This window comes from Littorina saxatilis, linkage group LG15 (assembly GCF_037325665.1).
Source record: "Littorina saxatilis isolate snail1 linkage group LG15, US_GU_Lsax_2.0, whole genome shotgun sequence".
Classification (NCBI taxonomy): Eukaryota; Metazoa; Mollusca; class Gastropoda; order Littorinimorpha; family Littorinidae; genus Littorina; species Littorina saxatilis.
In genome coordinates, this window is record NC_090259.1 from 21,060,353 (window position 1) to 21,073,074 (window position 12,722).

Here is a 12,722-nt window from a genome sequence, read left to right on the forward strand (position 1 = left end):
CAATGAACAGGCTCTTCAGTTTCACTCCGTTATGCACAAGCGGCGGGCTACGGTCATTGTGAAAAAATGCAGTGCGTTCAGTTTCATTCTGTGAGTTCCACAGCCTGACTAAATGTAGTAATTTCGCCTTACGCGACTTGTTTTTAATGAAATTCTCAACATTACATACTACAACACATAAACTTCCTTGAAATATTTAACTCTAATTCCAATAAAATACCCAAATCAATCTACCTTCAATATTTAAATTTTCAAATGGACATTTTTGTAATCAAAATACGAACACTCACACACGACCCCATAACCATCACAACAACCCAGCCCCCTGCCCCCCCCCCCCCCCCTCATAACAATGATTTACAAACGACCCCATAATCCCCCCCCCCCCCGCAGCCCCCAACCCCCTCCCCCCCTAACAATGTTTCAAACACGAACCCATAACCCCCACAACAACCCAGCCCCCCTACCCCCCCACTCTAACAAACACTCATACCCGAGCCCATAACCCCCCAAACAACCCAGCCCCCCTACTCCCCCCCCCCCCCCACCAGAACAAACACTCACATGAACCCATAACCCTAAAACAACCCAGTCCCCCCTACCCTCCCGGATTGCCCCCCCCCCCCCCCCTAACGAACACTCTCGCATGAACTCCTACCACACCCCCCCCCCCCCCAACAACAACCCACACACCCCCTTTCCTAACAAGAACTCATACACGATTCGATAACGCCCAAAACAATCCAGCCCCCCCCCCCCCCCTGCCCTCCCAGATCCCCCCCCCCCTAAAAAACCCACTCACACATGACCCCATAACCCCCCAAACAACTCAGCCTACCTCCTCCCCCCCCCCCCCCATCACAAGCACCCATTCACGGCCCGATAACCCCCAAAACAACCCAGCCCCCCACTATCCCCCCCCCCCCCCCAGAACCTTCCCCCCCCTAAAAACAGTCACACATGACTCCATAACCCCAACAACAACCCTGCCCCCCCCCCCCCCCCTCCCTCCACAGGAGCTTGGTCAGTTGGTAGCATGCTGGTATTCGCAGAGGACACCCGAGCCTTGCCGACCACAGCCAATATCATGCCAGTTTATTCTTAAATTTTGAGTGGAGTACTTCAGGACGAGGCATGATTCAGTGTTCGGCTCATTCCCTGCCCAGAAGCTTTGAATGGACCCGTTGTGGGCTGCCACCATATTGTCGTTGTCCCATTTAAAGTCTTCGCCGTGTCTCCTTGCGCCCAGGAAAACAATGGCCCCAACGTCGGCTGCGGAAGAAAGGTGATCCTTGAAAAACACACATTGGCTCTGGCCATAGCAGCGAAAAGGCGCTGGCTCTAAGTAAGCGTGTGTTGTGTGTGTGTGTGCTTTTGGGTAAGCATGAGCATGCCAAATGTCGGTCATGTCTGCTGATAACCAAAATCTACAATTTCGTGAAATTGTGAGGCTTTTGCTCCCACAATAACTGAGAAACCCTCAATGTAAAGCTTTTACAAACATGGCCGGCCGGTCATACAGACAGAAACAAATGAATCCTTAAATACTCACCAATTACTCAGGTGAGTCAAAAATGCAATTTTGCGCGAAATCTATGGGGTTTACCTACCTTAAAGGCGATGTGAGGCACTGAAATCACCAAAATGAAACTTGGAGAATACATGGAATAACTTTTTTTTTTTTTTTTTTTTTTCCTTACAGTACACCTGTTCCTTGTCCCACTGTGCTCTGACACCGCTCCGTCCCAGCACTCACTGCTCCATCCACATCTGAATTTCGTTCCGCTGCCAGACGCTCCAGGGAGGGATGTCGGGTCGCTGCGGTAGGCTACCCTCGGAAGATGACACTGCACTTCTGCTGAGTCACTTCGACGGTGTTCAGTAGTGGGTCTGTCCCGAGCTAACGGACGCAGCCCACTACCTACTATGCCCCCTACTAACGACATTGACTGCTAAGTCGCGGAGCCAGACTGAGTGAGGGCCGCCACCACGTCCCTCCGTCGACCCCCCAGAACGTCACACGTTGAAGACTGACAGCAGAAGTACTATTCAGGGAAGGATGGAACAGGAACATTGAGACCAAGGTCACCATGAGAGCTCCGGGCATGAAGGGCCACAAGAGCAAGGACAATTTATAATTTTGGATGATTAATGAGATGAGGATGATTATAATGATGATGCTATGGATTTCCAATTTGGTTTGAGACTACGTGACAGGGCAGCACTCTACGCTTACTGTCATAATATATAGCTATTCTGATGGACACGTGGGGGGATTCGGGGGCTGTGATTGGATGGTCTCACACATCCCTTTTCCGATCATCAAAGCATAACGCTACGAAAGTTGGCCATTTTTGCCGATATCCAAACGATATCGGCAATAACAAAGACGCATGGTTCCGGTTTCTTCCACGTGTATAAAGTACACGCATACCTCGCCAGGCTTGTGCCTGTGGCTAGTCGACAGACGATGCAATTTGCTTTGTGTGTGTTTTTGTTGTTGCTTACTGTACATGACATACATTACGTGTAAAATCCAGTTCTTTAACTGGCAGCAAACCTTGCAAATTTCCAGAAGCTGCAATCTGAAGCGACCTATCTCTGATTTTTGCAGACGATCTCTCCAATCACCAATGTTTAACACAAAATCAGCAAACTCTCCTGTCACATAGAACGTCCATTGTGTAGTGCAATGTTGAAATGAAGTTACTGGTCTGAAACATTTCGTCGTTTTTTCTGAGACAATCCTTGTTCTCTTATCATCTACAGATTTACCGCAGTCTTCACCACGCGAATTCCCAACAGAAGTCAGACTTTCGAACATACAATCTACGTAGGCAAGCATGATACGTCATAACGTCATATGATTCCTAAGATATTGACGTAATGCTAAGCATCCGGTTATCTTGAGTTTTCTCCGTAATACATGTCCGTGGGTTTTTCAATGTTCGGTTATTTCCGTGGCTTCATGCAGAAAGGGAACCGTCGTCTGCAATCAACGACATGGACCAGTCTGGTCCTTGTTGCTGACAAAAACATGATTTTAACACAGAATTTAATGTCAGAATAGCTATATAAACGCTATTGTGTTTTCAGCGTAGCAATAGGGCCCGATATTTAGACGAGACAAGTATAATGCCGACGAGTCGAAGACGAGTCGCATTATACTTGTTCGAGTCTAAATATCGGACCCTATTGCTACGATGAAAACACAATAGCTGTTATTTCCTGGTGTCAACCAGGCCCGAGAACTGCAGCACCTGCGGTGTTGGTCAGGTAAACAGAACCTGAGCACCCTCAAAGTCGCATTCGTTAAGTGAATGACACTCGGCTGTGTGATTCCAGCCTTCCCATATAGTTAATAGGAACCATAGCACTTCCACTCTGGGTAGGAGCCGACCGTAGCCCGAAAAACCCACATGACCCGATGGGATTCGAACCCACGACCTCCCGGCCCACAGCCCGATGCGCTAACCACTGCGCTACGGGGGCCGGTACATGGAATAACTTAGTTTTCTGGGTAGTTATTGAAGTGACTTATGAAAAGAAATGAAAAATATGTGAATACTACAGGACATAGACTGCCGTTGCTATGGAAACTCGCTTAAATAGCGCCATATTGGATTTCTAGGAAACGGTTTTACAGCAACATCATACATCAGAAATGCTTAATATTTGGCACAAAGATACACAGGAATTTTATCTACAATCGTATAGAACGAGGTTTGAGAAAAGACTACAGTTGAATTTATGTTATTTTTTAAAAATAAGGATTAATGAATATGCGGTTAGAAATTCATTCATCTTTATTACAACAAGAAGGGCAAAGCCCATACGACTCACATGCTTTACACATTTTTCCTACCAAAATACATGTGACCTTGACCCAAGGTCAAGGTCATCCAAGGTCATGCAACACAAAGCTGTTAATTCAAGACATAGGAAGTACAATGGTGCTTATTGGCTCTTTCTACCATGAGATATGGTCACTTTTAGTGGTTCACTACCTTATTTTGGTCACATTTCATAAGGGTCAAAGTGACCTTGACCTTGATCATATGTGACCAAATGTGTCTCATGATGAAAGCATGACATGTGCCCCACATAATTTTTAAGTTTGAAACAGTTATCTTCCATAGTTCAGGGTCAAGGTCACTTCAAAATATGTATACAATCCAACTTTGAAGAGCTCCCGTGACCTTGACCTTGAAGCAAGGTAAACCAAACTGGTATCAAAAGATGGGGCTTACTTTGCCCTATATATCATATATAGGTGAGGTATTGAATCTCAAAAACTTCAGAGAAAATGTGAAAAATGTGAAAAATAGCTGTTTTTTAGGCAACATTTATGGCCCCTGCGACCTTGACCTTGAAGCAAGGTCAAGATGCTATGTATGTTTTTTGGGGCCTTGTCATCATACACCATCTTGCCAAATTTGGTACTGATAGACTGAATAGTGTCCAAGAAATATCCAACGTTAAAGTTTTCCGGACGTCCGGACGGACGGACGGACGGACGTCCGGACGGACGGACGGACGGACGGACGGACGGACGACTCGGGTGAGTACATAGACTCACTTTTGCTTCGCATGTGAGTCAAAAATTAATATAAATTCAACTGTAGTCTTTAGTAAAAATATCGTTCTATATGATTGTAGATAAAAGTCATGTGTATCTGTGTGCCAAAAATCAGGCACTTCTGATGTATGATGTTGCTGTAAAATCGTTTCCTAGAAATCCAATATGTGTCCATTTACATTTACACATTTTTCATTCATTGTTATAAGTCACTTCAATAACTACCAAGAAAACTAGGTTATCCAATGTATTCTCCAAGTTTAACTTTAGTGCCACACATCGCCTTAAGTTAACTTTGTAACTCCAGAAAGTTGAACTATATATAGATCTATTATTTCCAAACCCTTCTTTCAAGACTCCCTCCCATTTAAATGTAGAGATTTTAGTTGGAAAAAACATATGAGAAGACCTCAAACTGAAAGTTAATTTCTTTGTTCTTGGCCGGCCGCGCCTACGGGACTGACAATGGTCATTGCTAACATTCATTGATTAAGCACGTGGGTCCAGAAAATGCTTTGTATCCGGAATAGCTCAGTGTGTACTTGCCTAAATGCTTGCATGCATATGTGTCAAGAAAATGTAACCGAGTGCCGAACCACCACAATCACCTTTGGAGGCGAAGTGCAATCAAACAGGATTGAAAATGTTAGGGCTAATTTCTTAGCCCTATAAAAACTGTTATGCAAACCCGAAGGTTTCCATGAACATACAGACAATCGGAAACCACCAGATCCCATCACAAACAGAATTCCACAATCCACGGGTGTTGACTTAAAGGCCAACAACTCGGGTGCAGAGTCTGCTGTGAAAGGAGCGGTAGCCTCCCATGTCACAATCGCCCCCGTTTGAATGAACTTCGTCCCGAACCACTGTCCATCCCAAGTTTGCAGAATGGGAACAGCACGAAAATGTTCAGTGGTCATATTATGCCATTACCTGAGCATATCATGCCGAGTCCCATCCCTGCTCGCAAGCGCCAGATGTAACCGAGTGCCGAAACACCACAATCACCTTTGGAGGCGAAGTGCAATCAAAGAGGATTGAAAATGTTAGCCCTATAAAAACTGTTATGCAAACCCGAAGGTTTCCATGAACATACAGACAATCGGAAACCACCAAATCCCATCACAAACAGAATTCCACAATCCACGGGTGTTGACTTAAAGGCCAACAACTCGGGTGCAGAGTCTGCTGTGAAAGGAGCGGTAGCCTCCCATGTCACATAAAATTCACCAACGTCTGAAGAAGTGTGATTAATTGCTGACTACTAAGACCCCTTTTCTAGGCTTTTTAAAATGTCCTGCAGCGGAAGACACAAAGCATTGTGGGATACAAAGTGGGTTTTTTACTTTCGTTACTTTATTATCCAATTGCTGGTGAATTCGGGTCGCTTCCTCCCAGTGGAAAGCTAGCGGCAACAAGATTCACGCTACCGATGTACGGCGTGTTGAGGTTCAATCAGCTACTAGCGCTTCTGGCAGAATAACGGAGCACCAGTGGTTCCACAGGCGTGGTGCATGGATACCTTTTCTAGTTCTGAGTCTGTATATAAAGTTGACTCGTGTCCCTCCCGGCCGGACCACAATTCTAATACTTTACCAATTGAGCTACCTACCGTTGTTCAATTGCATATTAAGGACAACCAATTCATTTTTGCTCAAGGTGTCCAAGATCGCCAAACGTCCACGATTGGCTTGGCAGAGTTCCTTGCTCCCATTGTAAGTTTTATTCTCCCTCAGGTAGAAAAAGCACAGGTTGTCCGGCCGACCCAGGTAGAAACCATCTTGACAGGGACATCTGTCTGTGGAACGATTACACACTGATCAATAGGCTTCCATTTCCAACTTCGAGGTGTTGGTAGTGAAGCGAGAAGTTGCGGCGTCGCTTTAGGATTACAGAAAATTAAAAATAATGATAGATAAACAACAGCTAAAGAATTGCTTTCACAATCTCTTCATGGAGGCTACGAACTTTTGACACAACCCTCGTACATTTCACAAGACAACTATCACTAAAACGCATGATACCAACAGAATATGTAAGACACACACAGCATACTCAGGCGCGGATCCAGGCGGGGTTTCCGGACACACACCCCCCCCCCACCCCTAGCCTAAAAAAATAATAATAAAAAGAGAAAAAGAAAAACATTTTAAAACTTGAAAACAAAGAAAAACTGATGGCTCAGATAAAGTTTTTTGTTCGGTTTTTTTTCTCTTGTTTTTTTTTTAGGCTAGGGGGGGGGGGGTCCGGAACACACACACACACACACACACACACACACACACACACACACACACACACACACACACACACACACACACACACACACACCCTGGACCCGCCCCTCTGATGAATCTTCTACCGGTGTTCCAAAGAGATTCCATCTCGGGGTATTTACTCTTCCTCATTTACACTAACGGCCTGGAGGAGGGAGAGAGAGGACGACCTACCTGACGCAATGAGGTAGTATTCAGCACCCGCGGTGGACGGGAGTCCTCGTTTGTCAAAATAGACGCCTTTGAACACAAGGCACCGGTTCTGTAAACGGTTGTAAAAGAAAGAAGAGCACCAGGTCTTGGTTGAGCACAGTGCAGCGCAGTCCATAAGAGAGGATGGTTCCATCTTTAGGTCAGCCGCGGACGAGGAAGGTTGTACGGAGACAAAGGCAGGGTCACTGGCCCAGCTGACTGCAGGAAGTTGGCTCTGGATCAATTGCGCGCACAGGCTTGTCACCATCAACAGGAAGCTGTCAACAAAAGTACGTGTTTTGTCACCATCAACAGGAATCTGTCAAAAATATTGTGCGTTTTGTCACCATCTACAGGAATATATGTCAAAAACATTGCGCGTTTTGTCACCATCAACAGGGATCTGTCAACAAAAGTACGCGTTTTGTCACCGTCAATAGAAATCTGTCAACAACGTTACTTGTTTGTCACCATCAACAGGGATCTGTCAACAAAAGTACGCGTTTTGTCACCGTCAATAGAAATCTGTCAACAACATTACTTGTTTGTCACCATCAACAGGGATCTGTCAACAAAAGTACGCGTTTTGTCACCATCAATAGGAATCTGTCAACAACGTTACTTGTTTGCCACCATCAACAGGGATCTGTCAACAAAAGTACGCGTTTTGTCACCATCAACAGGAATCTGTCAACAACATTACGCGTTTTGTTACCATCAACAGGAATCTATCAAAAACATTGCGCGTTTTGTCACCATCAACAGGGATCTATCAAAATCATTGCGCGTTTTGTTACCATCAACAGGAATCTATCAACAAGAAGAGCAAACGCTCGATCGAGTCACTTTCGCAGTTCTGAATATTATATGAGGCATCAGATGGACAGGAAGAAATTGCTATTCACAACACAATGAGTCACGTTCACATAAAATTTGAGCCCGGTCACTTTTATAGTTTCCGAGAAAAGCCCAACGTTAAGTTGTGTGTTGCCGAACAGAAAAGGCTAGTTATCTCCCTTGTTTTTCTGATAACGTTCGTAAAAGGCTACAGATGTAAATACTTTGATGTAAAGAATAATCCTACAAAGTTTCAATCACATCCGATGAACTTTGTCAAAGATATAAAATGTCTAATTTTTCCTTTGACGCTGACCTGTGACCTTGAAAAAGGTCAAAGGTCAACGAAACCATCGTTAAAGTGTAGAGGTCATTGGAGGTCACGACTAAACAAAATATGAGCCCGATCGCTTTGATAGTTTCCGAGAAAAGTCCAACGTTAAGGTGGTGTCTACGGACGGCCGGCCGGCCGGACGGCCGGACAGACTAACACTGACCGATTACATAGTGACTCAAAAACATTGCGCGTTTTGTCACCATCAACAGGGATCTGTCAACATATCACGCGTTTTGTCACCATCAACAGCTAGGAATCTGTCAACAACATTGCGCGTTTTGTTACCATCAACAGGGATCATATATATACCGTCGACAGAAACGTTTGGTTGCACATAATACGGGTTAAAAACATGCGGTGGACAAGCAGCTAAACATAAAAGGTACAGATAGTTAGAACATCTATTTATCTGGTATTTCTAAATTTACAAAGGTCCTCGACATTGGCAATGATTTTTTACATTTAGTCAAGTTTTGACTAAATGTTTTAACGTAGAGGGGGGAATCGAGACGAGGGTCGTGGTGTATGTGTGTCTGTCTGTCTGTGTGTGTGTGTAGAGCGATTCAGACTAAACTACTGGACCGATCTTTATGAAATTTGACATGAGAGTTCCTGGGTATGAAATCCCCGAACTTTTTTTCATTTTTTTGATAAATGTCTTTGATGACGTCATATCCGGCTTTTCGTGAAAGTTGAGGCGGCACTGTCACGCCCTCATTTTTCAACCAAATTGGTTGAAATTTTGGTCAAGTAATCTTCGACGAAGCCCGGACTTCGGTATTGCATTTCAGCTTGGTGGCTTCAAAATTAATTAATGACTTTGGTCATTGAAAATCTGAAAATTGTAAAAAAAAAATAAGAATTTATAAAACGATCCAAATTTACGTTCATCTTATTTTCCATCATTTTCTGATTCCAAAAACATATAAATATGTTATATTTGGATTAAAAACAAGATTAAAAATTGGATTAAATATATAAAAATTATTATCAAAATTAAATTGTCGAAATCAATTTAAAAACACTTTCATCTTATTCCTTGTCGGTTCCTGATTCCAAAAACATATAGATATGATATGTTTGGATTAAAAACACGCTCAGAAAGTTAAAACAAAGAGAGGTACAGAAAAGCGTGCTATCCTTCTTAGCGCAACTACTATCCCGCTCTTCTTGTCAATTTCACTGCCTATGCCATGAGCGGTGGACTGACGATGCTACGAGTATACGGTCTTGCTGAAAAATGGCATTGCGTTCAGTTTCATTCTGTGAGTTCGACAGCTACTTGACTAAATGTTGTATTTTCGCCTTACGCGACTTGTTTTACATAAATTTAGTCAAGTTTTGACTAAATGTTTTAACATAGAGGGGGGAATCGAGACGAGGGTCGTGGTGTATGTGTGTGTGTGTGTGTGTGTGTGTGTGTGTGTGTGTGTGTGTGTGTGTGTGTGTGTGTGTGTGTGTGTGTGTGTGTGTGTCAGTGTGTGTGTGTGTGTGTAGAGCGATTCAGACTAAACTACTGGGCCGATCTTTATGAAATTTGACATGAGAGTTCCTGGGTATGATATCCCCGGACGTTATTTTCATTTTGTCGATAAATACCTTTGATGACGTCATATCCGGCGTTTTGTAAAAGTTGAGGCGGCACTGTCACACCCTCATTTTTCCATTAAATTGATTGAAATTTTGGCAAAGCAATCTTCGACGAAGGCCGGGGTTTGGTATTGCATCTCAGCTTGGTGGCTTAAAAACTAATGAGTGAGTTTGGTCATTAAAAATCGGAAACTTGTAATTAAAATTATTTTTTTATTAAACGATCCAAAAACAATTTCATCTTATTCTTCGTCATTTTCTGATTCCAAAAACATATACATATGTTATATTTGGATTAAAAACAAGCTCTGAAAATTAAAAATATAAAAATTATGATCAAAATTAAATTTCCGAAATCGATTTAAAAACTATTTCATCTTATTCCTTGTCGGTTCCTGATTCCAAAAACATGTAGATATGATATGTTTGGATTAAAAACACGCTCAGAAAGTTAAAACGAAGAGAGGTACAGTAAAGCGTGCTATGAAGCACAGCGCAACCGCTGCCGCGCCAAACAGGCTCGTCACTTTCACTGCCTTTTGCACTAGCGGCGGACTACGTTCAGTTTCATTCTGTGAGTTCGACAGCTTGACTAAATGTAGTAATTTCGCCTTACGCGACTTGTTTTGAGTTACCGTGGATTTGTTCGTGACCATTTTTAGAGCTGTGCTTTGTTAGGTATCGGCAAAAACGCCTTTGAATACAAACTTGCAAGAAATTTGGATCGTTCGCTCCGAAACTGCAACGTCGATGTGCCTAACCCTCAACGTGGCTTCAGGTGTCGTATTTTTGTTATGAGTTTGGACGAATAACTAATAATTTTCATAGCACTCGGGCCGTGTTCTTTTTCTTATCACCCCCCCTGTTGGCCGTTATTTTTGGCGACGCAGCATTATAGCCCATATGCTAGCCGTTTGCTCCTCAAATGAACAAGAGTGGAGCTCACACACCAGTAAATAAAGCACCTTACACTCACGTACGTGGCATGTAAAATCAACTTCAGACTGAATGTTTCTCCGCCAATTTCAAGCGGTACAATTATCTTGAGGGAGTTATTCCCCCTTGGATTCTAGATTGTGATGATAAATGGTATTTTGACTTTGAAATTAGCTTCAACGCAAACTATTTCTTTTCTTATTCAAGGGACGTAACCGCTCGGTGCGTTTTCTAATCAATCGAATTTAAGGTAAAATCGATCGAATCACATCACAAAGCTGCTTCAGTTGCAACATATTTTCATGATTTTCTACCTCAAGATAACTGTACCGCTTGAAATTGGCGGAGAAACATTCAGTCTGAAGTTAATTTTACATGTCACGTGAGTGTAGGGTGCTGTATTTACTGGCGTGTGTGGAGCTCCTTCATTGCAAGAGAAGTGGCACTCGAGATACATGTCAACTACCTTCTTACTCGGCGTGATGGTCTAAACTTTACCGTTGTCAAATAATGGAAGAAGGCATAGTCTACAGACAGGGGAGAAAAGGAGATGGGACACAAATAAATGTCAAAAAATAAATGTCCCTGGTATCCGTTTTTACACCCCCGGTATAGGGGTGTGTATAGGATTCGGTCGATGTGTTTGTTTGTTTGTTTGTGTTCGCATATAGATCTCAAGAATGAACGGACCGATCGTCACCAAACTTGGTGAACAGGTTCTATACATTCCTGAGACGGTCCTTACAAAAATTGGGACCAGTCAAACACACGGTTAGGGAGTTATTGGTGGATTAAGATTCTACAAGGACTTATAGAGGGACATATTAATGGTCAAAGGGAAATAACCTTCTCAGTTGGTGGCAGTGAGAATGGTAAGGACGGGGGTGTTTTTCCTACCTCGGAGGAATTTCTTGTTTAACACTGTTTTTAAAGTAGATAGTTAGGTTTTATATTTTGATAGGGAACGCTGCGCACTCCCACAAGTTGCGACGATGGCCAAAATTGGCCCCTGCAACTTAGGCTATCCAATTCAGATCCATATCCAGATCCAGAAACTGGAGGAAACGTTCAACCAAGGCCGTGTCTTCTTCAGAAGGCACCAGCCTCCTGTTGATATCTTTACTGCCATGAAAACCTGTCATTGCAGAAATGAGGATTAATAAAGAAAAGTCATTGCGCAGAAATCATACTCACAGGACAGGCATTTCGACGAGCTATGTCAATGTAATACGTTTTGTCCAAAATGACGTCATCCCCTTCCATATTGGTGACGTCGGGTTTTTTATCTTCGTGAAAACATTGCCAAAAGTCTCGGTCCACCTAACCTCCATTTTGCACACAAAGTCTGCAAAAAGAAATAGCCTTTGCTCTTGTTCGCTACAATTATAACGTCATCCAGTAGTCAAATTACAGTTTGGTTCAGTTCACAGGCACTCGTCACGATCGGGTCGGGATCAAAGTGGGCGGGGCCTGTGCGCTCTCAGTACTACTACTATTACAAGGTAAAACTCTCTTCGTTGCTCTAGACCGAACGGAAGTAGTGAAGTTATCAGAAACCGAGATTGCAGCAGACGACAGACAGGTTGCGCATGTTTTCTGCGCATGTGACCCCGTGACCAGGCATAATTAAAAAGTTGTCAGCGGCGTTCGTCAGTCGATCTGTCTGTTCACCGCCAACTTTCCTATTCCTTGATTCTTCTTGCAACTTCCAGATAATGGGATGCAAACATAAATTTAGATTGTCTCATCCTTGTGATGGAGTTGGAAATCATGGATTCACCAGAGAAAATATATAGCTGATTCGGCCAGTGTGACCAGTGCATCAAGTCTTCCGATAGTTTTCGAAAACTGGAAAATCTGTTTTGTCAGGGATTGTGGTTGTGTTTCAACCACGAGCAGAGATGAGAGAATTGTTTGTTTACTGCCGATGAACTCATTCAAAGCCTGTTGTTGAACGTCACGAAACATATGA

General features: G+C 43.3%; 1 protein-coding gene across 1 annotated transcript; it reads right to left on the reverse strand.

The window, feature by feature from the left end:
• Nucleotides 1-1,014: 1,014 nt before the first annotated feature.
• On the reverse strand, nt 1,015-12,059 carry LOC138948080 (uncharacterized). Its single transcript, XM_070319606.1, has 4 exons — nt 11,945-12,059; nt 7,033-7,328; nt 6,195-6,380; nt 1,015-1,272 (listed from the first exon to the last, which is right to left on the reverse strand). Exons 1-4 carry the CDS (start codon nt 11,953-11,955, stop codon nt 1,025-1,027), a joined length of 741 nt encoding a protein of 246 aa, XP_070175707.1. The 5' UTR covers nt 11,956-12,059; the 3' UTR covers nt 1,015-1,024.
• Nucleotides 12,060-12,722: the final 663 nt, after the last annotated feature.

What these genes read in the sequence shown, in the direction of transcription:
- LOC138948080 (XM_070319606.1), bottom strand. An exon ending in ATACTACCTCATTGCGTCAG is followed by an intron (nt 6,381 to 7,032) that starts GTAGGTCGTCCT and finishes ATCGTTCCACAG; the next exon opens with ACAGATGTCCCTGTCAAGAT. An exon ending in TAATATGCAATTGAACAACG is followed by an intron (nt 1,273 to 6,194) that starts GTAGGTAGCTCA and finishes TTTCTTCCGCAG; the next exon opens with CCGACGTTGGGGCCATTGTT.